At 36.8% G+C, this 27064-nt stretch overlaps 1 protein-coding gene across 10 annotated transcripts in view; it reads right to left on the bottom strand.

Annotated features, from left to right (window-relative positions):
- ARFIP1 (ADP ribosylation factor interacting protein 1) overlaps positions 1-27064 on the bottom strand; it is a 130845-nt gene that overhangs the window by 27523 nt on the left and 76258 nt on the right. For 9 of the 10 annotated variants that reach the window (XM_027598616.1, XM_027598618.1, XM_027598623.1 and 6 more), the window contains 3 exons: positions 21121-21342; positions 13682-13839; positions 6995-7169 (listed from right to left, as the gene is read on the bottom strand). In XM_027598616.1, coding sequence (XP_027454417.1) covers positions 6995-7169; positions 13682-13839; positions 21121-21342 — 555 coding nt within the window. The remainder of the gene's footprint in view (positions 1-6994; positions 7170-13681; positions 13840-21120; positions 21343-27064) is intronic. The other variant, XM_027598624.2, reaches the window with a different exon arrangement.

Genomic DNA, 27064 nt, shown 5'->3' with positions numbered 1-27064 from the left:
TCCTCTTTCCACGCAGCAGTATGCACTGCAGACAATAGTGGTATTCTGAGAGAGCATGCTTTGCCCTCACTAAAGCAAAGAATGACGTAATCAGGATTTGCCCTTCTATCCTGTCGTGGCTGACTCTCATTTTCTTCCATCTCTTTCTCTTCCCTGCAGTGTGCCTCTAATTCTGGGAAGAAATGCAAGCACACATTTGCTAAAATAACTACTATATATTTAACAACATTGCTAGGTATCATGAAGGCTGTGAAAGGAGGCATGGTGCCTTTCTCACAAAGTCTACAAAACAACAGAAATATCTATTTTCTTCTCTTTACTCAATTAGTCTATATTTTGTTTTGAACCATGAAAGGAACAATAAAAGGTAAATAAACTGCCTTAAGTCACAAAATAGCTCATGTAACACTACTCAAAGGTCTGGAAAAGGAGAAATAATGATTAAAAGAGAAACATCAGAAGAGCCTAATTCGTTCTTACTGCTATGCAACTCAATTATTTAGTAAAACAAGGAAGAGAATATCAGAGATTAGTAAGAGTTGTTTAGGTTAAAGGTAAACACAATATATCTTAGGAGTGGTTGGATAAAAGTATGGATTTCACATAATAGAAGAATTCAAGTTTCTCCATTAAGAGTAAATGACAAGAGATATATGCACTATCACTCAGCATGAATGCATATACGAACACAGGAATGTGTGTATTTTACACACCTATTTCCTCTGTTTTGCCAGAAAGAAGGAAGGCTAGACTAAGGGCATATAACACTTCGATTTTCTAAAATACAGCTAAGACTCGACCTTTCAATCTCTCTCCAAAAAAAAAAAAATCTTTTTTAAAGTTCTAAGAATGAAACAAACAAAACATTCTCACAATTGTTGGCTATGAAAATTTATTACAACAGTCACTGGAATGGTTCTTAGTCCTTTACTCAGTCATTATTTGCTTTTACTTTATGCACCATTTTAGTTGTTTGGTTATCTGGCCTCTCATTTTAGAAGAGAAGTGTTGCTATGGGAAGACACTCCAAAAGCCATGAAACGAGAACCCAAATAAAGTTTCCTCCCCGCAAAAGCTGCAAAAACAGCTTTAAAAAAAAAGCAGTAGCCTTCAGGACATTATCAAATTACAAACTAGCACACTCAACGATGTTTCAAATAACTTATGTTTTTAAAAATTCAATGTACAATATTTAAGAAATAGGAAGAGCATATTATACTTTGTTAAAATCCGAGTGCTAAGAAGTTTATCTGACAACTACGTATAAAAGAGATATTAAGGTACAAATTCAGTTGTAGTTTAACAAAAGAAGAAAAAAACAAGATTTGAGGCATTTCACACTGCTAAGAAAGCAAACAAGGATGACAGACAGTTTCTAAGCCTAAAGGCTTGCTTTTTCCTCCCTTTGTTAGAGCTATTAAAAATAAAACGGTAAAAGTTGCTTAACAATAAAAAAAGTTTTCTCATGAATCTAAGTCTTCACCCAAATTACAGCTACTGATTGCTTAAAATAACAGAGATCAATATTATCTCTTTACAGTTCTGAAGAGTTAAATAAGATAAAAAGAACAGGGTTTCTTTATAGATTTTATTTTAGACACCACTGATTAGAGTTCAAATTGAAACTCAGGTTAATGACAACCGTGGAAAGCCGAAAACAAAGACTATCTCTAGACTCTCTAAGAACATAAATCCTTGAGAATAAAGGCAAATTTTTAAAAATTTTGTAGTAAGAAAGGTCAAAAGAAGATGCGACAACAATGTTATTCTTCATTCTCAAAAGGCAATGACTTCCAAGCCTTTATCTCTGAAGCCTTTACACCCTGTGCATCCAAACTCACATAATTAACTTCCTACTATTTCCATGTGAATATTTTGTCATCAAAATATTCTCAAATATACACTAGGTTAAATGGAACAAATACCCATCCCTCATCCCTCACAACCTTCCAGCCAAACTAGCTTCCTCTGTTGATTTCCAACCCCTGCCACGCAGCCTTGAAATCATGGTATTCTTTCCTTTCTGTTACTACTCCAACAACCCTAGGTCAGGCTCTTCATCATTTCATTTGGCTATAAAGGATTCCTTGCTGGTTTGCGTGCTTCTACTTTCTTTCTGCCTTTGAACTATAGTGCCCGAACAATGTTTTTAAGTCATTTTTTTCTTCTGTTACTCCTAACTTTACAAATGCTTTTTTTTTAAGATTTTTTTTTTTAAATTTATTTTATGTTATGTTAGTCACCATACATCACATCATTAGTTTTTGATGTAGTGATCCACGATTCATTGTTTTCGTACAACACCCAGTGCTCCATGCAGTACATGCCCTCTTTAATACCCTTCACCGGGCTAACCCATCCCCCCACCACCCTCCCCTCTAAAACCCTCAGTTTGTTTCTCTGAGTCCATAGTCTCTCATGGTTCGTCTCCCCCTCCGATTCCCCCCCTTCATTTTTCCCTTCCTTCTCCTAATGTCCTCCACGCTATTCCTTATGTTCCACAAATAAGTGAAACCATATGATAATTGACTTTCTTGCTTGACTTATTTCACTTAGCATAATCTCCTCCAGTCCCATCCACTTGATGTAAAAGTTGGGTATTCATCCTTTCTGATGGCTGAGTAATATTCCATTGTATGTATGGACCACATCTTCTTTTATCCATTCATCTGTTGAAAGGCATCTCGGCTCTTTCCACAGTTTGGCTATTGTGGACATTGCTGCTATGAACATTGGGGTGCATACGGCCCTTCTTTTCACTACATCTGTGTCTTTGGGGTAAATAACCAGGAGTGCAATTGCTGGGTCATAGGGTAGCTCTATTTTTAATTTTTTGAGGCACCTCCACACTGTTTTCCAAAGTGGCTGTATGAACTTGCATTCCCACCAACAGTCAGAAGATATATTTATTTATTTGACAGAGAGAGAGAGCAAGCACAAGCAAGCAGAGCAGCAGGCAGAGGGAGAGGGAGAAGCAGGCTCCCCGTTGAGCAGAGAACCCGACGTGGGGCTGGATCCTGGGACCCTAGGATCACAACCTAAGCCGAAGGCAGACACTTAACTGCGCCACGCAGATGCCCCCTAACTTTACAGATTCTCTAATGCCAACTAGATAAAGTTGGGATGTGAAAGCCATCTGACAGACACTGAAACTTTACAGAGATAACCTGGCTGGTCCCTCATTGCTCAGCTATGCATCCTTTTTGAGGCCACAACTTGATCTTTATGTGTTCAAGGCTCAATACAATGTGGCTTCCAATTACCTTTCTGATTCTCTCTTCCTTTAAAGCATGTCAAGGTTATGTCCCATCATGGTAGTCTACTTCTTCTCTACTAAACATGAATATTCCTCTGCTCGTACATGTGGGCCACTGCCCTTGCCAAGCAGGTTCTCCTCCCACTTCTCTTAGGCCTGTCCTCCTGACCTTTCAAGGCTAGGCTGAAGTCCTGTCTCTTCCATGGATCTTAAAGACTTCCCTGAATGGTCAATTCATTACCCTTACTTACTACTGAGAAAGTATTGCTTACCTAATGCCAAATGATATAAATTTAGTATTTCAAATTAATATGTTGAAATAAATACAGTTCATGTCTCCTGCCACATCTTTTCTAATGTCAATTTCTGCTCCTATCAGCAAAAAAGACACAAAGTAGGCAGGATACAGGTTAAGTTTAAAAGCCACCAGGGGAAGGTGTGAAGGTGGTAATTTCTAGAAAACAAACCCATCTTATGCTTTTGTATCTCCCGAAGATCGTGAACTTTATTTTCTTTCTCCTTCATCCCTTCACCTAGCAAAGGGCCTGGCACACAGTAGGAATCCTATAAATACTGGTGAACAGTACTTTATACCTTACAGAGGACAGTGTGTTTTTCTCACTCACTTAACACAAGGCATGATTTACCCCCATTTTCCAGAGGAAAATACAAAGGTTTGGAGACCCGTCCAAGATCATGAAGTAAGCAGGTGGCAGGAGCAAGTCTGGAACCCAAGTTTTCACATTCTTAATCTGGACTTTTTTACAAAGGACACAGTCCACCTTGCCTATTCATTAGCCTATGCTGCTCAACTCTAGTGCAGAGCAGAGCAGAGCAGAGCACAGCATAAAACAAGTGAGGCAAAGCAAGGGCAGAGGAGAAAGTACACAAGGTCTTTTCTCCCTGCCACCTCCTCTGTACCTCCTTTCTATTTCTCACATTAGCACGATAGCTGTTTTCCAGATACAACACGGGGCTACTTTAGGCAGTAATGATACTAGATATAGACAGGCCCCAAATAATTTCTTCAGTCTATTCTCCACAGCTCAAATACTGATTTTGATGTTCCCAGAATCTAGAACTTCTCCTCGACACATGAAGGGGAAGAGCCTAGGTATGTCATACAACTCTTCCTAGTAAGTGAGGAACGACTTTACAGTGGACAGATCAGGGAGACAGAGGTTCCAAAGATCAGAAGCGAAGGGCATATATGATCACAGAAGATGATGTAAAACGAACTCACTCATCTGTAAACTATGGATGATGAGTGTATCTGATTGATAAGAATGTCAGCCTCAAAAGGACAGAGATTTTGTCTTTTTTGTTCCCTGACATATTCCCAGTATATAAAGTATTCAATAATATTTACTGAAAGAATTAAAGTACGAAGGATTAGGTGAGAATATGTGTAAAATGCATAGTAACTGACAGATAAGTGCCTTCCCTGATTCATGTCCACATCTGGGTATCTCCTAAGTTTCCAAAGTAGTTATAGTAAGACAAGTAGCAATCACATGGCCATTGTTTATCCTTGTGTAATTTTCCTATTTACCCTGGCAAGGACTAATAAGCATAGTTGCTTTGGAGTACTGATTCTTTCAACATTACTTTCTCTTCTTTTTTTGGAGGTGGGAGGGGCAGAGGGAGAGTGAGAGAGAGAATCTTAAGCAGACTCCACACTCAGTGTGGAATGCGACCTGGAGCTCGATCTCACCACCATGAGATCATGACCTGAGCTGAAATCAAGAGCCAGATGCTTAACCGACTAAGCTACCCAGGTGCCCCACTTTCTCTCCTTTTTTATCAAGGCAACACAACCATCTAAAATAGAGAAATATATAAAGAAAATAAAAATTACCCATAATCTCACTATCCAGAGAAGAGTACATGATACCATTAGATTCCAAAGGAATATAATTACCATTTTATAGATTTTCTAAAATCAATTTCTTTATTTGCAGAGGTCCTGAACCCCCAAATTAGGTGAATTCCTTTCTTTCCCTTCAAATTAGCTTTGGAGAGAGCCTCTCAAATGCTAGCTAGCATACCTCACTTAGCCCTATCCTGTACAATGCTGATCTATTATAGAGGAATATGTCAAAAAATATTTTTATGTTTAAAACATACATCTACATCTAAGTATTGATATATTCCTATCTATTAAAATGTTAAGCTATGTAACTGATCTATCTCTCCCTACATATATACCTGTAGAGAGATACATCTATATAGATAAATATGAATAGACTAAAAGGAATGCCATCTTACGTGTTCAGCTAATCAATGCTGAAAGGCTGCACTGCGTTCTTGTTGGAATGATGCTAGGTAATCTGTCTGATAACTCTACTGAAGTTTCTTTTACTGCCCTTGTAATTGTTTCTGGTGAATACTTTTTACCCACTGTAGCTAAAAAAAGTGAGTGGTAGTGCAGGACTTGGTAGATCCCGAGGAAATGTATTACTCTGCAGCTTTTATGGTAGCCATAAGAGTTTCTAAAAAAATGTTAAGGAAAACAAGAGGATATCAACAGGAAATAACAAATGAAGAACAATTTTAAGAGGGTACCTAAAGAAAGTAGATTTGAAGACCTATTGTGACTTCAGAGGATATGAAAATCACAAGAAGACCATCAATATGCAGTGGAAAGACCCCATCTCCACAAGACTGAACCACTCCACCTACTCTGTGCTGTGCCCACTATTGGCTTCTCCCTGTTTCCAGAACTGTAATCCCACTCACAAAACTGAGTATGCATGTCATGTCAAAAATGTTAAACACAGGGGCATCTGGGTTGGGCGTCTCACTCTTGATTTTGCCTCAGGTCAAGATCTCAGGGTTGTGAGACTGAGCCCTTGTTTGGGCTCCACGCTCAGTGGGGAGTCTGCTTAAGATTCTCTCTCTCCCTCTCTCCTTCCCCACTGGGCTCTGGCATGTGCGCTCTCTCAAATAAATACATCTTAAAAAAAAAATGTTAAACACAGGAACCTGTCCTCTACTTAAGCCAAAACTCAGGAGCCTGTTAGTCTATGAATAGAATAGAAGCCCACAGCAGGTCCATCTCAGCTCTCACTGTTCTAGTCCTTAGATGGGTTCATGTTATACAAAAATAATGCGGAAAATTGATTTCTTGGCTTGTTTCTTCTAGGGTATGCTAACTACAGCTCTAAGCTGGACCTTTTAGTCATTCCTCATTTACCAGTTACTAGGAAGAATGTTCTTCCCTTTCTGAAGTCTGTACCTATCATTAATAAAAAGGTCTCAAAATATTCAAAGCAGAATCTATCATTATGTAATTTTTTATTATTTATTTTTTAATTTTCAGATTTTACTTTTTTAAAAGTAATCTCTACACCCAGTACAGGCTTGAACTCACAACCCTGAGATCAACAGCCAGACACTCCACCGAATGAACCATCCAGGTGCTCCAAGCATGTAACTTTTATAACATTTGATACCAACTCCAATCTGAAGGTCAATAGTTGAACATCAAATATTTTTTCCCAACTGTTACATGTGAAGGACTGGTACAGTAGGGTTGATGATGACTTTTATAACAGAAAGATAAATATATTTTTGGTTCTTCTAAAAACTCAAACACTGATTACTGGTGGAATTCCATTTTGCAACTGTAATGAAAGAGAGCTAACAGAAACAAAATCTTTCTATTTATCTCTCTTTGGGATGACATCATTTTAAAGTCCATAAAAATTTATCTCAGAAGGTAAAGACTAAATTTACCTTATTTTCTTCTAGAAATTTCAACTTGATAGAAACATCATTACGCATTTTATCGTATTTTTCCTTATGTGCTTGAAACAGATGCTGTGACTGCTCAATCTTTGGCAGAGTGTTGGCATCACGTGGTCCAAGATTCAGTTCTTCCAAATCAGTGCGATATGCATCATATTCAATCCTGGAAAGAACAAAGTAAGTGAAGCATATTACAAAAACAGAGTGAAATAAGTTCAGGAGGTGAGTTGAAAATATATGGCAGTCTCATGTTATATATTAACAGATAATTCTCATACATATTACACCTTACACTTTTAAAATCATATATTTCTTTAATACAAAGAGCTATTAATACAAGCATGGGGGGGAGCTGCTTATTAATCTCATTAACTATTTTTCCCAAAGTACAGTATTAACTGACAAGCAGAAATTTCCAAAATTTAAAAACCAGTTTAAAAAAACAGATGTTAAAACCTAATGCCAACAAGATCAAGTGATCTATCTCACATGGGAATTGGTTAATACCAATAAGGCAAAGCATATGGGGCGCCTGGGTGGCTCAGTTGGTTGGGCGACTGCCTTCGGCTCAGGTCATGATCCTGGAGTCCCGGGATCGAGTCCCGCATCGGGCTCCCTGCTCAGGGGGGAGTCTGCTTCTCCCTCTGACCCTCTTCCCTCTCATGCTCTCTATCTCTCATTCTCTCTCTCTCTAATAAATAAAATCTTTAAAAAAAAAAAATAAGGCAAAGCATATGAAGACAGCAGACTTTAGGATGACATCCTTTAACTGGTAAAACGAAGCTACACTGAGAGTCAGCAGTCCTGAAAGTATAGTCTAGCCAGCAAGGCACAACAGAAATATAATGCAAGTCACATATGTAACTTAAAATTTTCTAGTAGTCACATTAAAATAATAAAAATTAATTTTACCTTTTAAACAATATACTTTATTTTACCCAATATATCTACAATATTATCATTGCAACATGTCATCAATGTGAAAAGGTTGTTAATGAACTATTTTACTTTTTGGGGGAGTAGTATGAGTCTCTGAAATCCATCGTATATATTACACATCTAATCACATCTCAATTTAGGCTAACCACATTTCAAGGGCTCAACAGATACATGTGGCTAGTGGCTACCATATGGGACAGAGTAACTCTGAATGGATTTCCGTAATATTAGTATTTAGAACATGACAATGGCATCTATGACAGAGCACTTAACACCTTGTGCTCGTTTAGATGCCTACTCCCTAATATTCTCCTACCACTAAAATAGTTACCCCCACCGCTCCATGATCACACTGCACCTCATAATGTCTCCATCACAGCACCTGTGTAAGTATACTACCAACTTGCTTATTATAAAACAGTGACTTACCCAGCAGTCTCTACTATTCAGTACTCAGTTAAGATCACTGTAACCTCTGATTTAGTCAAAATCAGCATCACAAAACTTATGCCCCAGAACTAAAGCTCTTTATTCAATATCTAAAGTACTATCTACATCTCTTATTCTGGCAATTAAGAATATTTTAAAGACTTACTTATTCTTTTTAGAGAGAGCACGTGCACATGAGGTGGGGGGGAAAGGCAGAAGGAGAGAAATACAAGCAGACAGACCCCTGGCTGAGTGTGGAGCCCAACGCAGGGCTCCATCTCATGACCCCAAGGAACATGACCTGAGCTGAAACCAAGAGTCAGACACTCAACTGACTAAGCCACCCAGGCACCCTTTAAGAATATTTTAAATAACATAAACTATATTCCAATCTGACTTGAGAATTTATTTTTATCTTGTACTGAATTTAACAAACTTGACCTTTCAGGGCCAGAAGAGAATCATTCATTCACCGATACACTGATTTATTCAACAAATATTAAGTGAGCCCCTTCTATGTTCCAGGCACTATGCTAGAAACCAGAGCTATAAAGATGAACAGATAAAAGTTTATCTCCAAGAAACCTGCAGTCTAGAGGGAGAGAGACTCTTAAACGACAAAATGAGGTAACGCTAACTGCCATGAGGGAGGGAGAATAAGGGAGAGTGGAAATCAAGATGAAGAATTACCTAATTAGGTATCTTAGAACAGAATTAAAACACTTAAAATTAAATTTTAAAGGATGATAAGAGCTTCCAAGGTGGACTGGGGCAGGGAAATAGAGCAATCCAGGAAGAGAAAAGCACAAACAAAAGCACAGATTTGTAAGATACCACGATACATTTGGGAAGTAATTCAGTATGTCATAACCTGAAGTTGGAGCACGATAGTGGAAGGAATTAAAAGTCAGACAGGTAGGCAAGATGGACATTAAGCAGGGCCTACAGGCCACACTAAAGGGATCGGATTTAATCTGGTAGGTCAAGTTATGTGATGGGAAGCCATTTAAGAACTCTGCTCTAGAAAGTGACATGTTCTACTCGTTCAGAATAGAACTAGGCATCTCTAGTAGTAAGAAATGGAGGATGGACCGGAGTAGATTAAGAAACAGAAACAAGGAAACCAATTAGAAGACCATGGGCAAAAGAGAAATGAGTCACTGAATCAAGACAATGGCAGTGGGGCTAAGAAGGGGAGACAGATATTAAAGATTTAGGAGGCAAGACTGACTTGGTAATGGTAACAAGTAAGTTAAACTCCATGGGTTCTCTAGGCAAACCGAAGGACCACTCTGACCTTTGCTGCCTCTCATGTCTTGAGCTAGTTATTTTATCTCTTTCTGCTGCAGTTTTTCATCTATAAATGAGAATAATAATCTCCATTAAAAAATATAGAGTACTTAGGATACCTGGTAATAACTAGTATCTTTAGAGTGTTTATTATAATAGCCAAATTAGAAGAGGAATAGCCAGATGTAAATATACTAAAAACAACAAAAAATGAAAGAAAAAATGTAGAACAAAAATAGTGATATATGGTGATTTAACGTGAAGACAAACATCCTTCATCAGCCTTGGAGCACATTTCTAAACAATAAGATTAATATAAACATAATCAAAGTTATAATACTGACCTTATATCCCTTAATTTTTACATCCAGAGTTTGTAGATGGTATCAAAGTAAAACTTTCCATAAGAGCTTCTCTAACAGTGCTCATTACCACCAGGAAGAGAAGCACACTAAATTTTCAAAATGCAACTCCTTCAAGGTTGCCAGTCTGAACTGAATCCATATCAATAAAGTTAGTGATAGTTGGTTACTTTATGGCTTATGTAAAACTTCTACAGAACAGGTGTCCACATCTGAAAAGTCTTGACCACAACTGACTCCCTTGTTGGTGGTGCTGTGGAGAAGTGTTGAATGGGCCGTTACAAGATTTTCTATACACGGAGCACCAGAGGGCTGGAAATACTTGTACACAATGCATAATAGGGAGCATTAAAAGGCCACTGGACATTTGCCTAAATTGCCACTTTTTGTGCTGATCAAATAGCTGACCCATGCCCTAAAAGTCAGTAAATTCTGGTTCTGACAGAGAAGAAAATTCAGTTACTGAGAAACTTTTAATCTGGGGTTCTTTTTAAATGTTATCCCTCTGCAGGCAATGTTTTAGTATTACAATAGTGAATCCCTCAGTTACTTCAATAAATAGTATAGGAAAGTCAAACCCCAAGCTAAGCTTAATGAATAAAATCACATTGTAATTTCTTTTTTTTTTTTTTTTAAAGATTTTATTTATTTATTTGAGAGAGAGAGAATGAGAGATAGAGAGCACAAGAGGGAAGAGGGTCAGAGGGAGAAGCCGACTCCCCGCTGAGCAGGGAGCCCGATGTGGGACTCGATCCTGAGACTCCAGGATCATGACCCGAGCCGAAGGCAGTCGCTTAACCAACTGAGCCACCCAGGCGCCCCACATTGTAATTTCAATAAAAAGAGAATAAATTATGAGGTGAGGTCATTATTGTTGTCAGTTTTTAAACTACACACATAGGTGGTTAAAGATTTCCTGATAACCAGCTACCAAGTACATATAACCTGATTTATAACTCTGTTCAAAAGTTTCAAATAAACCCATATATTAGACATATTGAGATTTTTAAAAAATATTTTATTTATCTATTTGAGAGGGAGAGAGAGAAAGAGTGTGTGCTCGAGCAGGGGAAGGGGCAAAAGAGGGAGAGAGAGAATCTCAAGCAGACTCCCTGCTGAACACAGAGCCTGATGTGGAGCTCAATCTCACGACCCCAAGATCATGACCTGAGCCCAAATCAAGAGTCAGACACTGAACTGGCTGAGCCCCTAGATTGAGATCTTTTATCACTTTGTACTTTAAGTCAGATATCTCAATATAAGATGTGAAAATTATTATTAAAGATGTTATTTTTAAGTAATCTCTACACCCAATGTGGGGCTCACAACCCTGAGACCCCGAGTCACATGCTCTATCGACTGGAGGTGCGTCATAATTTTTTAAATAGATATGAAAATTTGAGATAAATCCAGTTCAAGTTTGAGACTGAATGATCAAAAGTAAAAGGCAGAAAGCCAATGGGCTCTCATTTTGGCTTTGAAATTGGCTCCAAATGAACAAACATTTAACCTCCAGAGGCTTTTCTCCTCCACGAATTAAAACATGACTCATGTACTGTTCAGTGACTTATCAGATGAATTTGTCCTTCTTTACTACAGGCTAATATTTGAAAAAAAATTTTTTATTTTAAAGTAAGCTATATGCCCAACATGGGGCTTGAACTCACAACCCCAAGATCAAGAGTCGCATGCTCTACGAACTGAGCCAGTCAGCCAGTCGTCCCACAATATTGGTTAATATTTTTAAAAGTGCCTTAGAAAGAATGGCCAAAAAGATATTATATGCTAAAATAAAACGTATTTTAAAATATACTAAACAAAAATATGTTTTAGGTACTAGAGATATTTTCAGGATAGGTGGACAATTACAAAGTACATAAACAGAAACTAGATTCATGTAGTTCTTGACTAGGAGGTGGTGGTGGGAATTTGGGAACAAAAGAATTTTCATCTTCATAACCCAGAAAACAATCTGAAAGACTAGAAAATAAGAATGCTTAAAAGAATTAAAGAAATAAAAGGAAAAGAGTATTTATTATGAACAAATTAGGACATCATGAATAAGGAACAGATTTGGAAAAGAACCAAATAAAATTTATAAAAATAAAAAATATACAGAATATTCTTTTGAAAAATACAATGTCCACGAAAAGATTTAAATAGAGACTGGAGAACCAATTACTAAGAGTGTTACCGAAGGGATTCCTATTGAAGGGTATCTTACTGAGAAATTCCTTCAATGTTATTGAGGGATATCCTATTGATGGATTCCTTCTGTTTATTTTTTTCCACCTTCTGATTTTAATACTGTGTTAGTAAATAATTCAAACAATGAAGAAAAGTAAAAAACCAAGTCCAAAACCTAAATAGGGCACACAACCCCCCCTCCACCCTTCTCCGACCAAACAACCACAGCTATTTATCTTGACCTTCATATCCAAGTCATTAAGAACCACATGTTAATGCTAAACCTAAAATTATAAACACAGAGTAACACAGAAGCATTTCTTCTTGTGAAAAGATTAAAAGTTAACTTTCCAAAGGTTTTGGGCTTTTACTCATGTGAAGCATAAGGAAATACATACTTAAGAAGAAGCACTCAAAAACTAGATAAGTTTAGAGTTTTCACAGCTATTTCTCATATCATTAAACTAGGGTAAGGGGCCAAAACATAAAGTTACACTTCTAAAAAGTATAGTTTGTACTTATCCTCAACTATGCTATAAAAAGAATAATGGGAAATACGGATTTCAAGTGTTCACAGAGGAAAAAAAAAAACCTCAAAGTAAGTCAGAATAGAATGAATGGGAGAAAAATTGGGCCTGGACTCAAAAGTTGAAAATGCTACTGCTCATCTGCTAAAATGTACTTAGCTTACCTAACAGGATGGTTATGAGATAGAGAAATTAATGAGTGTGTATGTGTGTGTGTATAAAATGTATGAAAACACTGCATTATAAACAGCTATGAAAATATGTAAAAGGTAAAATACAAAAGAGTTTGAAGCTGATTATAACCTAGATAAGTGGAAGGCTAGGTTGTTGGTATCCACAACATAAACAAAATCATGGAAGCAAAAATGAGCTTGTATATTGAAGAGAAAGTGAAACTGCAAGTCCGGCTATTGTACTGCTTCTACTGGGAAGCAACAGTGACAAGAACGAAGAGAGGCTTACGGCCAGATTATAGAAGGCATCTAGTAACTACCTAGTAGAACACAAGGCCCTGTCCTTTTCTAAGGAAGTTGGAACTAGGAGATCCTCTACCTCCCTAATTCTCTGACAGGCAGGGTTGGGCACATGACCAAGGCTCAGTGAGACACTCTCTAGGCAATGAAGCAAAATATTTAGGGGCCTTTTGGAAATGACTTATGTAGCTGTGATAACATCCAGTACCAGAGGTACCCAGCATCAGGGTTCTAATTAGATTCCTAATTAGATTCTTCTGAGGCATTATCTTGATTTTGATTCCTGCTTGTTTCTAGAATCTGTTCTCCTGCCTTTCTCTTAGTTCTATGGGCTATCCTATAACGTTCTACTGCATTCTTTTTCTGCTCATGTTAGCCAGAGTTGATTTCTACCATATGCAACCTAAAACCTTAAATGAATTATGTACCATCTGTAAGCAGACAATATAATGAAAATTTATTACCTACCTGGCACTTTCATATTGTTTCACAGTCATTAATGTGTCTTCAATTGTTTTATTCACCAAAGTGTTCACACTGGCAATGAAAAAATTAATGGCTCCAAGAAGAGTCTCCCCATTTTTAGCCAGTAGCTTCTGGGTATCTGCGTTATAGCCAAATTCTTCCTAAAACAATAAAAATCACCTTAACATATCCACTTATTAGTGAATGTGACCAAAAAAATCTCAAATGTATCACTAATGGGAAAATATTCGATTTAGAAAATATTTGATTTAAAATATTTAGCTATAGAAGTTTTCTTCTTTTAATGCTTAAACAAATCTAAATCACAGCTAGCTATATAATTACCAAAAAAGTTGAGTAAACCAAAACTGTCATCAGCTCAGATGTATAGCTAGAATTAAGTAATTTTAAAAAGTTAAACTACTTTGTACTAGAAAGAATATTTTCACTTCCATGTTTTGTTTTTATTATACTGTAAGCACAGCTGTTACAAAAAATATAGCAGATTATTAATCAGAGAAACTATAACTTTCACAACCAAATTAGGTTAACAATTGACTAAAACTTTCAGACATAAGACAGATTGCAATTTTTGTGTTTTGACATAATCTCCTTGGTGTATAAATATTAACAACGCACATTTCTTTGTAAATTCAGTGACTAGTTGACTCCCAAGCTCAGGTCTACGTAGGTACACAGCTGGGGAAGAATCACTCAACACCAGTTCGAGTTCATTTGCTCTGAATAAACCGAGTCTTGGCTTAGAAAACATTACGTGTGACTCCTTCAGAAATGGCAAGTACTAACTCTAAATTTTCAGTAGTGAAAGACTGGAAAGCTTTAACAGATTATCAGGACATATCCGAACAAATAAAAAATTTGATCATAGCTTACTGTAAGATGTATCATTCAATTTGAGAATTCTGAAGTTTGTTATGAAATACTTCTTAATGTCAGCTGAAAAATGTAATATGAAATTAAATATAATCTTAGAAAATGCAAGTTTAATGCTGCTGCTATAGATACAGTTAAATTTCTAGGTGATAAAATATCCAATAAGTACAGGAAAGTAAAATTATTGTGCTGGGTTTTAGTATTTTCGGTTGGACAGGGACATTTTCCATTTAAGAGACGTCCATGTAAACTTTTTTTTTTTTTTTTTAAGATTTATGTATTTGAGGGGCATTTGGGTGGCTCAGTCAGCTGAGCATCTATCTGCCTTTGGCCCGGGTCATGATCCCGAGTCCTGGAATCGAACCCTGCATCGGGCTCCCTACTCAGCAGGGAGTCGGCCTCTCCCTTTGCCACCCCCCCGAATCATGCTCTCTCTTGCTCAATCTCTCTCAAATAAATAAATAAAACCTTTAAAAAAATAAAAAAGATTTCTATATTTGAGAGAGAACACACGCATGTGCATAAGTCAGGTGAGGGGCAGAGGGGAGAAGGGGAGAGAGAATCTCAAGCTGCCTGCTGAGCATGGAACCTGACCTGGGGCTCCGTCCCAGGACCCTGAGATCATGACCTGAGCCGAAATCAAGAGCTGGATGCTCAACCGAGCCACCTAGGCGCCCCAACACTGTTCACTTATCACAATTTCACATTATAAACACTGAAAATGCCACAAGTCCTAATTAGCCAAAGGGAGATCTATACAACCTAGAAGGCTACTTTTACTAAAAACAAAAAAACCTGTATCATAGTAAGACGAAATAGCAGCAGATTGAAAAGTTGTATAGCAGAATTTGGAATACTATATTTACAATGAAAAAACCGGCCTAAATTCAAAGCAGACAGGAAGAGTAAACTGCCACTGTTCTGTTTCATTAATATAAACCCTATCTGTAATTCTGTGAAGAAAATAGAAAACTTAAGATTTTAACATGTAATTTAAACTTAAGTGGTTAGAATAGAAAAGCTTTTTTTTTTAGGTAAGGTACAAGAGACATAGTAGTAAAAGATATAAAACAATTGGGACACTAGAAAGAAATGAATATACATATGTATACGCATTATAAGAAACACATAAATAATTATGCTTTTTGGGGCATTGAAAAGTAAAACAGGATTCATAAACTTCATTTAGTTGGTAAGTTATTTTAGTATTTTCGGTTGGACAGGGACATTTTATATATTATAAACTGCTTTAACAATTACAAATAAACTAAATAACTAAATATAAAGTAATCAAAGGGTATATACATTAAGAACAGGGCTGTGGTTCTAATCTGACACTGAACAGGGAAGGCCAATACAATTCCTCAATATTTGCTTGCTTTATACAGAGGGAGAACAAAGTTTCAAAACATTTGATTTTTTTTTCTCTTTAGCAGCTCCTATATCATTTACAACATTTACCAGATGTAAATGACCACTATTTCCCCTTAAACTTATACATGAGGACCAAATAACAGAAACATCTGACTAGATCTAAAACACCCAGTTTTAGTACTATAAATTATTACCTAATTAATAGCAAGTGGGTTAATTTAAATACAGAGCAATAAAAAATTATACTCACAGGTACTAATTGATAATTGACAATAATATGGGTTATGTGAACTTTTCTAATCTTGATGTAGATGTTACTCTAAATTGTGTAAATGTTACTCAATTCTCTAAATTGAGAAAAAACAATTTAATGAGGTGAGGTGCCATGCTTTAACAGAACTGGGAGTCAGAGGCATGTGATAAAATGGTAAAATTTGGGGATTCAAACAGTTTTGGAGTTTCTATCTTGTTCTGCTACTGACTGGATTTATCTGTTTTGTTAAATTCTTTGTGTGTCAATTTCTTAGTAATAATATGAAGATAATTCTCTTACAGTTTGATAGGAAGTGTAATGAGTGAGACAACTTGCTTAAAGTTCCTAATATTACAGACATTCAAAAAAATTTCAGGAGCTTGGCCATTTCTACTGCTCGATACTGTTGTTTCTCTAGAAAATGAAAGAACTGAGCTAATCTTTAAATTCTTCCCCAACTCCTAAATGCCGCAATCCCAAAACAGCTATCATAACCATAATACTTTATTCAGTGCCACTATGTGCCATACCTGTGCTAAGTGTTGTCAATGAGTCTCAGTTAATATGTCAGGAGGAAGTGGACACCAGCTCTTCATCACTACACTATCAACTTTTTCTCAAAAAGAAATCAGCAGGCAAGGAAGAGAGTTACTTTGCTGGCTTGCATGTGACTGATCCTGATGACCAAGGGAAAGGAAACTAAACTGCTAAAGAAGAATATGCCTAGAATATAGGCAACCTCTTAGGACATCTCCTAGTACTCCTACCATGCTCTGTGATTAATGGCAATGGAAAACGACAACAACCCATTTCAGCCAAGACTACTAATGGCCTGGACGCTTCAGGAATGAAGGTTTGGGTCACCCCACGAGGCAAAGAACTGACAAGCTGAGGTGCTAGCTGAAAGCCAGTGCACTATGGAATGGGTAGTAGAAGCTAAGTAAGACCTTGTGACCATCTGTAGAAATGAAGACTATAATTGTTACGAGTATTCCTTCCTTATTTTGTTATCAATATGTGTGTATATGTATAAAGCAAATAACTTTGTTTTCTTCCCTCTCTTATCCCCTTGGCATACAACATAAGATATATTATTAACTTTATATCATAGTATTCAACTTACAGGATACCAAGGAAAAAAGTGAACATCACTCAAGGACTTTGCATACTCTTCTGGGGAAAAGGCTAATCTGTCTTTGATAGCATGCAGGATAGTCATGTCATGTTAGGTGAACGTAAGACTTTGCTACTGCCTTTATTTGGAGATTAAGTATAGTTTAAGGATACGTGAGTAAGTGCTGCTAAACTGACAAAGGGTAGACTGTGATGGTTAATTTTATGTGTCAACTTGATTAGACTAAAGTGGACAGCTGTTTGGTCAAACACTGTCTAGATGTTGCTATGAAGATACAGATTTTGTAGATGTGATTAACATCTGCAATGATAAACATTATAGATATGATTTAAAGTTGACTTTAAAGAGATTATCCTCCAGAATATGGGTGGACTTCATTCAATCAGTTGAAGACCTTCAGAGCCAAAAAGACTAAGGTTTCTTGAAAAAGAATTCTGCCTTAACACTGTAACATTAGAAATCTGGCCTCGGTTTCTAGACTACTGACCTACCCTTCATATTTCAGACTTGCCAAGCCCCACAACTGTGGGAGTCAATTCCTTAAAATAAGTGTGTGTGTGTGTGTGTGTGTGTGTGTGTGTGTGTGTGTGTGTGTGTGTGTGTGTGTGTGTATTATGCACATATCTCCTATGGTTTTGTTTCTTTGGAAAATCCTGATACAAAAACATCTATCCTGTAAATACTGATTCCAAATTTCAAACAATCTCCAATAGGTTCTAGTTTACCATTGTGTGTGTGTGTGTGTGTGTGTGTGTGTGTGTGTGTGTGTGTGTGTGTGTATTATGCACATATCTCCTATGGTTTTGTTTCTTTGGAAAATCCTGATACAAAAACATCTATCCTGTAAATACTGATTCCAAATTTCAAACAATCTCCAATAGGTTCTAGTTTACCATTATTTTTATATTTATAAACACTGATTAAAATGTTTAATCCAATAAATTTTCTATTTCTTACATTATTTATTTCCTTCAAATCACTTCTGCGTACATATTTGCCTTTAGCACTTGTTCACTAACAAATTATATCAAGTATATTTTGGTGCATAAGTCATCATAAAAGAATATAGTATGTCTTTTTAGCAAAATAGGATAGTCCAAATTCTTGTCAAAAAATGTTGCATGGGGGCGCCTGGGTGGCTCAGTTGGTTAAGTGTCTGACTCTTCATTTCGGCTCAGGTCATGATCTCAGAGTGGTGGGATCGAGCCCTGAGTCAGGCCCTGTGCTGAGCATGGAGTCTGCTTGTCCCTTTCCCTCTGCCCCTTCCCTCACTTGTGCGTGCCTGTGTGCGTGCGTGTGTGTGCACGCATGCGTGCTCTCTAATAAATGAATAAATAGAATCTTAAAAAAAAAGAAAAATGTTGCATGATGGACTCATGCCTATTGAATGACTAACTAGATAAAAATACCTGTGGTGATTAATTTTACATGCCAACTTGGCTAGGCCATGATGTCCAGATTTTGGTCAAACATTATTCTGGATATTTCAGTGCAGGTGTTTTTTTGAATGAGATTAATATTTAAATTGGTGGAGTGTGAGTAGACTGCCCTCCACAGTGGCAGTGGCTCTCATCCAATCAACTGAAGACCTTAACAGAACAAAGACTGAATGCCCTGGAGCAAAAAGGAATTCTGCTAACAGTCTGCCCTTGCATTCAAACTGCAACTCTTCCTTGAGTCTTTAGTCTGCCAGCCTACCCCACAGGTTTTACATATACCAAGACTCCAAAATCCTGTGAACCAGTCTCTTAAAATACATCCCTCTGTATATTTACACATCCTGTTGGTTCTGTTTGTCTACAGAACTTGACTAATACAGTACCATATTTCCTTTCTGTCCTTAAAAATTCACTGACTCTTGAATTTAAGAAAATTCATCTAGGATATCATCATCAGAAGACTCAGACAGGGATTTCACTTGTATTATCTATTTTGCCATCATTGTTGAGTCACTACTGCTGTCTCTCTGCAGCCATCTTATGATTTTGTCTAATAACTGTGAAATATCTTCCTCTGGTATTGTCTTCTCTTTGCCATTATATGAGCAAAAAATGAAAAATTCTAAATTTTCATCTATGTTGCAAAAACATTAAAAAAAGACTACAAAGAGTATTTATCTATTACATTATTTTTTAAGGCGATGCCAGAATTCTTTTGTTTTCTTATCATTTTAGTAATTTTTAACATGGTTGGAAATAACAGATGAGTAGTGATGAAATAATTCCCAAGATGATGAAATAGCAAAATGTTTTAAGATCATTAAGATCCCATACTGTGTCTTTGATTTCCAATGGACCCACATGGCAGTTCCAAGATAAAAAGTTGTATTCTGGGGGTACCTGGGTGGCTCAGTTGGTTAAGCATCTGCCTTCGGCTCAGGTCATGGTCCTGGGGTCCTGGGATCGAGCCCTGCGTCCTGCTCCCTGCTCCACGAGGAGCCTGCTTCTCCCTCTCCTCTGCCCCCACCCACTCATGTTCTCTCTCATTCACTCTACTCTCTCTCTCTCAAATGAATAAAAAATCTTTTAAAAAAAGTATTGTTAAAAAAATAAGTAAATGTTTGCATTGGAATAAAACTCATGAACTATCAAATCCTTACAAAGGGTTAGAGATGCTCAAATAACAAACTTAAAAATTAAAACTGGGTCTAACGGACTTGAATACTTAGGATTAACCTCTCAGTTCTGTTAAAAAAAAAAAAAAAAGGATTTGACATCTAGAAGATAATAAAAGTACCTACTAGCTACGACTGAGCATTAAATGAGCTAATACATACATAAACCACTTAGAACACTACCTGGCATATAGTAAATCCCCAATCTGTATTAACTATTATAATTAGCAGGGTCTACTGAGTGCAGCATCACTGATAACACTGCTGTTAACACTTCCCCAGACCCTATACCCTGGCTACCTCTTTCCTTACTGTGGGGATTTTTCTCTCTAAAGATTCCACTTAAAGAGGTAGCAAGAGATCATGGAGAAACATAGACAAGTCTGGTGTAGCTCCTCCCTGTGCACATGCACAGGCGAGCCCCACCCAGAGCTCCTGCTCCTGGCCTCACTGTCTGTACATGTCCTTGGCTATGAAAACAAAACCAAATATGTGTATGTTTGTATATATAAAACAAATAAATTACACATAGATATGATTTTCAGCTCTACTTTTTTTTATTCATTTATTTTATTTTTTTTAGGATTTTATTTATTTGTCAGAATGAGAGACAGAGAGAGAGTGAGAGCACATACAAGCAGGGGGAGCATTAGAGAGGGAGAAGCAAGCTCCCTGTTGAGCAAGGAGCCCGATGTGGGACTCGGTCCCAGGACCCTGGGATCATGACCTGAGCCAAAGGCAGACGCTTAATTTACTGAGCCACCCAGGTGTCCCACTCTACCTTTTATTAAAAAAGATTTTATTTATTAGAGAGAGAGAGAGAGCGTGCACGCAAGCACACATACAGGTACATGCATGAGCAGGGGGAGGAGCAGTGGGGGAGGGAAAGGGACAAGCAGTCTCCTGGCTGAAAGCACTCAAACACCAGCTCAACCCCAGCACTCTGATCGGGATCATGACCTGAGCCAAAAGCAAGAGTCATATGCTCAACCTGCTGAACTACCTGAGTGACCCACAGCTCTACCTTTAATTACATGAAATATTTTAAAAGAACACCAATTCCAAATTTATTAAGAGTTAAGCAAATCAGAAATGTAACAAATTACATCTTCGAATACTATTTGCCATTCTCCTCCTCCACACTCTCCGACAGTTATTTAAAATAATCTTACATGTAGTTCTAGTGACTTCAAACTCAGGTCAGCAAATGCATCTCCAAGTTGCCTTTGGGTGTGCACCATCTGGAAAAGCTGGGTTGACAATGTCTGAGCCAGTCTTAAAATATTTTCATATTTTTTCTTGTTATCTCTTAATATATCAATCTGAGCTTCAAGTTCAAGGTCCACAGTTCTCGATCCACGGCCTAGCTTCTCAGAGATAATTTGCCGAGTGCACTAAAAGTGGAAAGATGCACTTTGTTTAGGAAGAAAAAAAAGAACAAAAGAGAAAGGAATAATATAGCAATCCGAAGTACAAATACTACAGCATTTGACATATACCATTTTTGGCTTCAAACAAGCTACCCTTAAAAAACTGAAAATTGTCAGCCCACTTAGAAGTTCATCAAGATTCAAAATAAACTTACCAGACATCTCTAATAGCTACTACTAACCAGAGAAGTTTTAAGACTTAGAGAGCTAATTTATATACTACCAGATGAGCTCCCTCATAGAATCATATTTCAGGCCTAGCATACTTCGGTAGATTATTTACAACAACTGAGATACTTGGCATTGATTTAAGAACCTGAGTGGGCTGTTTAAATATAGGAATAATAAGCACATCAAAATTCTATTCTTCTGTTGTTTTCAAATGCTTTTTTTCCTTCTATCTTCCTCTTAAATAGCTGTGTGTATGTGTGTGAGTAGGAGGAATGAAGGGAAGAAAGGAAGGAGAAAGAGATAAGAGGAGGATGGGGAAGGGTGGGGAGAGAGGAAGGGAAGGAGGAAAGAAGAGAGAGGGGTAGAGATGAGAGATTCCTGAATGCTTTTACTTCTGTCCAGAAAGAATAGTATTAAATTCTGTTATTCTGTCCTGCCCCAGAAATAATGATACAGGAAATTTTTTTTAGCAACAAAGAATTATAAGCAACTTCACCACTCAATAGTATATTTTGAGAGTAACTATATAGGGCATTAATATACTCTTCATCATTTAAAGTCAACAAAAATATTCTAAAAAAGTAATAAATACTGCAATTTTTTAAATTTGCAAACTTGCTCTTTTATCTTGTCTTTCACAGTTTTGGTTACAGAACTGGTATCTATTCTAACAATTAAAATAATGAATGAGGGCGCCTGGGTGGCTCAGTTGGTTGAGCGACTGCCTTCAGCTCAGGTCATGATCCTGGAGTCCCGGGATCGAGTCCCACATCGGGCTCCCTGCTCAGCAGGGAGTCTGCGTCTCCCTCTGACCCTCTTCCCTCTCGTGCTCTCTCCCCTCTCAAATAAAAATAAAATCTTAAAAAAAAAATAATAATGAATGAGATAAAAGGTGAATTTCCTCTTCCTTCCTTTAATCCCACTAAATAATAGAAAACTACTATTAACAGTTTGATGCATAGTCTAGACTCTTCCTTAAACCTCTATACTCACATATATAATATTTTTCAAGTAAAATGAGACTGTGCTATGCTATACATAACATCCTCTATTTCCTATGACCAAATACCTTGAGATTTTTCCTTGTCAATACATATAAATCTATATTTATCCTTCTAATTAGTATATTATATACTACTCATGTTTTTCTATTTAAAACTGAAATGAATTCCCTATATATTCTCTATTCTCATCAATTAAGGATCCTCATGAATAAACATTTAAAAAAAAGGAGTTCTTTTTTTAAAAGGCAGAGAAATTAACTATATTGAAAATGATAGGAAAGGTGAGAGGCTAAACTCACGGAAGAGAGATAAAACTATTTCTATAGGAAAACATATGAACACATACACTCTTAGAAGATGAAAATCACTTCAAGAGAAAAGCTTAACTGAAGACTCTGTCATTTTAACAAGGGAAACATCAGCAAAAATAATATCTGAAATGGTAACAAGATAAAGGAGATACACCACTTTTCATCCACACCAGGATTTTCCCTAAGCAATATTATCAGAGATTTATTCCATTTAAAAGCCAAAGCATATGGTACCTTCCATAGCAACCCAGATAAAATAGTCTGTTAAAAGTCAAGAAGCTAGAATTCACTGAAGAAGCTTGGCAGACTGGGCAAAATGAAAGAAATGCCTACTGTTGTCTAAGTGGCCATTTTTTTCCCCCAGAAATAATGGTTACAAGCAGACAGCAGGGTCAAAGGTTTAATGAGGAAATGTTTTTTGTTTCTAGGAAGCCAAGGCACTAAGAAGCATAAGGCAATATTGATTATGAAGCATGTGAAAATTTGGACACTGGAAACAAGTTTTGAAACGGACCTTTCCCACCTTGTATTCAATATAGATAATGTGCACTCTTAAGGACAATCTAAGTAATCTGAAAGTGAGAGCACTCCAGATAGCCTACTTTGCTGAAAATGCAGATGACTTATAATGACCTGACAGTCCTATTCAGTATTCCATACTTATAAATTAAGACTCCATTTTGAAGATAAGACAAATGGAGCAAGGTTAAAGCAAAAGTAAACTATTGCTCTATGTAGATCTCCTACTTGCGGGGAGGGTGGATATAATAAAGTGATAAACACTGTATAAAAACATACTATGAATCACCATCATACAGGTCTGAATTTATAAGATGTCACTGTGCACTCTCAGTATTTATACAGCACCAAGAACTTTTTCTGGGAATACCAAAAAGTGAATAAAAACACTTAAGTACAAGGAAAAGAATAATTTCATGGCAAAAGCTGATAGATACTAAAGAGTTATTAAGGGTGAAGGATAGGAAAGAAGGGAGCATAAAAGAAAATACTAGAAACTGAACAAGGGGAATAATCAGTAAATGAATAAGACAATATGGTTAAGAAAAACAGGAATGAAAGTTTGAAAGATATTGGCTTATAGGCAACAAAGATTAATTTGATAAGGTGTAAATACTGATGACAAATTCGTAAACATTCAAAGAAAGTATTTGTTTGGAAACATGCAAAATAGCTCTGAATGATGAAACAGAGATTATTCTTAAATAAAATAATAAGAAGATGGACTTCTAAAAGTACTCTATTCTTTTTTTGTAAGATTTATTTTTTTATTTTTAAGTAGTCCCTACACCCAACGTGGCATTCAAACTTACAACCCAGAGATCAAGAGTTGCATGTTCCACTGACCGAGCCAGCCAGGTGCCCCTACTCTATTCTTTATAAAAAAAATTTTAAGGGGCGCCTGGGTGGCTCAGTTGGTTAAGCATCTGTCTTCTGCTCAGGTCATGATCCCAAGGTCCTGGGATCGAGCCCTGCATCAGGCTCCCTGCTCAGTGGAGAGCCTGCTTCTCCCTCTCCCTCTTCTGCTCTCCCTGCTTGTGCTCTCTTTGTCTGTTTCTCCTCTGTCAAATAAATAAAAAATAAAAATCTTAAAAAAATTTTTTTAAAATTTATTTTATTTTGGGGCTGAGAATTCCTGTGGATAAGAATAAATAAGAAAATAAATAAATTTTGGATTCAAAATTTATGAATAAAATCAGGTAGATTAAAATAATATTTAAGAATACTTACTTATATATCAGAGCCTAAACTTAAAATTGTTCCCATTATATATTTGGTTTAAATCACCAGGCTGTTTTTTTTTTTTTTAAAGCAAATACTTTATTATGGCTTTACCAGCCTGTTTTTTGAGCCAAAATAAACAACCAATAAAGAAGTGCTAAATAGTCTCTGTGAGGAAAAGCCTTTAAGTGACTGATGTATTACAAATAGCTCAAGCCACAAATCCACTTAGTACCTCTGAATCTTAACAGGGACAAGACAGTAGAATTTAAAGAACAGTTAAGTGGATGAAAACCCTAGCTGTTCAAGTCAGAGCACTGGCCATACCACTCTCTATATTTGTGAATTGTTTGTGGGTGTAGCGGTTTGTAAGTCAGGAATTGTTTATACTTTTATACAGACACCTTATCTCTTCTCAAGAGTAATACAGAAGTGAATTTATTCTTTCAGTTAATACTTCTAAAATATGATCTGAAATTATCTACAAAAGTACAGGTTTTTTTAAGATGATAAAAGTACCTGAAACATGCTCATCAATCTTCCCCAAAATTATTTAGTATTTGTTAGAGAACAGAAACAGAAGAGAGATTAAAGGCCAAAAACAATGCAGGAGCTGAAGTCCAAGAAAAAGATCAAAGTTGTAGCCAGAACAAGTTGCTCAACAGTAAAATGGATAATAAGTACAGACCTAAATCAACCAAATCAAAATCTATACTTGAAGGATTATCCAAATGACAATGAATGTCCTATATAGCTCATAATTTGCAATGAAAAGGTAAAAAAGCCATAAGAACAGAGTCAAGAAAATCCAATAAAGTCATTACACTCTGAGCTTGTTTAGATGGAGAAGCATATGCCAACCCAGACAAATTTCTTTTAAAGATTTATTTATTTGAGAGAGAAAGAGGGAGAGAGACTGCACGCAAGAGGGAGGAGAGGCAGAGGGAGAGGAGAGAAAGAATCCTCAAGCAGACTCCCCACTGAGTGGGGAGCCCAATGTGAGGCCTAATCCCAGGACCCCACGATCATAACTTGAGTCAAAATTAAGAGCAGGCCGCTGAGTCACCCATGTATGCCTAATTTTTTTTTTTTTAAAGTAAGCTCTGGGTCCAGCACAGGGCTTGAACTTACAACCCCAAGATCAATAGTTCCTCTCTTCTGATTTAGGTTGTAATATCCCAATTAAGTTCTGATGAAAAAAATTTTCAGTTAAAAATAATCATTCTGAGGAGAATGATAACTCCTTCATGTAGTATTATGCCATCTGTGCAACATTTTAAAGCCTGGTCAATTTCACTAACATAAACTTTAAAAAGGCTGAATGTGGTATGTTAATATAAGAGATAAATATGGAATCTTAATAATGATTCAACTCAGATTATTATAGAGGTAAAAGAAAAAATTGGGGAACAGATAATAAGTATATAGGAAAAAAAGAGGGAACAAGGGAAACATGAACTAAAGGACACAAGAGAAGAAGGCTCAAATGAACAAAATCTTAAATTTTATAATTTGTAATTACTAAGACTTGGTTCAGAACTAAGACCTGTATTTTTTTTCAGGTGGTAATTATTTTTACTAATTATTTTTTAAAGAGATTTTATTTGAGAGAGAGAGAGAGAAAAGAAAATGAGCAGGGGAGGGGGCAGAAGGGGAGGGAGAAGCAGACTCCCTGACGTGGGGCTCAATCCATAACCCTGACCTGAGCCAAAGGCAGACACTTAACCAACTGAGCCACCTAGGTGTCCTTATTTTTTTTTTAAAGTAATCTCTACAGCCAACGTGGGGCTCCAACTCACAGCCCCAAGATCAAGAGTCACATGCTTTACCAACTGAGCCAAACAGGCACGGCTAAGGCCTGTATTCTTTAGGTTTCAATGTGTGATCACAGAATGTTACTAGTTAGAGGCAAATTTCATGAATAAATGAACAAAGGAATGGTTGAATAAATAAATTTAATAAATAAATGAATAAAGCTCAGTTTGGTATGAAAGACAAATAAGTGAAATGAAAGGGAGCAAAAAGAGGAATTCCAAGCAGTAGGCAAATATAGTCTCATGAACAAAGTTATAGACGTGTGAGAAAGCATAGTTGTTTCGGAAATCTCTGGATAATTTGGTATGGATCACTGGATCCACTGGTGGGAGAGAGGAACAACGGGTTAACGTTGGCAAGGTAGATGGGTCAGATCCACGCCATTCTAAAGACAATGGGGATCAACCGATCAATTTCAGTAAAAGTGAACCACATTAGGCAGCGTAGAATATGCAGTCTAAGAGATTCTGTCAAGAAGCTAATTCAGTAATGTGAGAGTAACAAAGAATATGGACTATGGCTGGGAAAGCTGGAATGGAGAAAAAGGGATAAAGTCAAACAATATTAAGGAGGCAGAGTCCATTTAATGATAAGAGGTATGTGGCATCAATGAGAAGATGAGGTAGAAGTCTGGATAGCTGGGTG

The sequence above is a fragment of the Zalophus californianus genome, chromosome 2 (assembly GCF_009762305.2).
Source record: "Zalophus californianus isolate mZalCal1 chromosome 2, mZalCal1.pri.v2, whole genome shotgun sequence".
In the NCBI taxonomy this organism is placed as follows: Eukaryota; Metazoa; Chordata; class Mammalia; order Carnivora; family Otariidae; genus Zalophus; species Zalophus californianus.
This window is presented reverse-complemented; position numbering and strand designations above follow the sequence as displayed.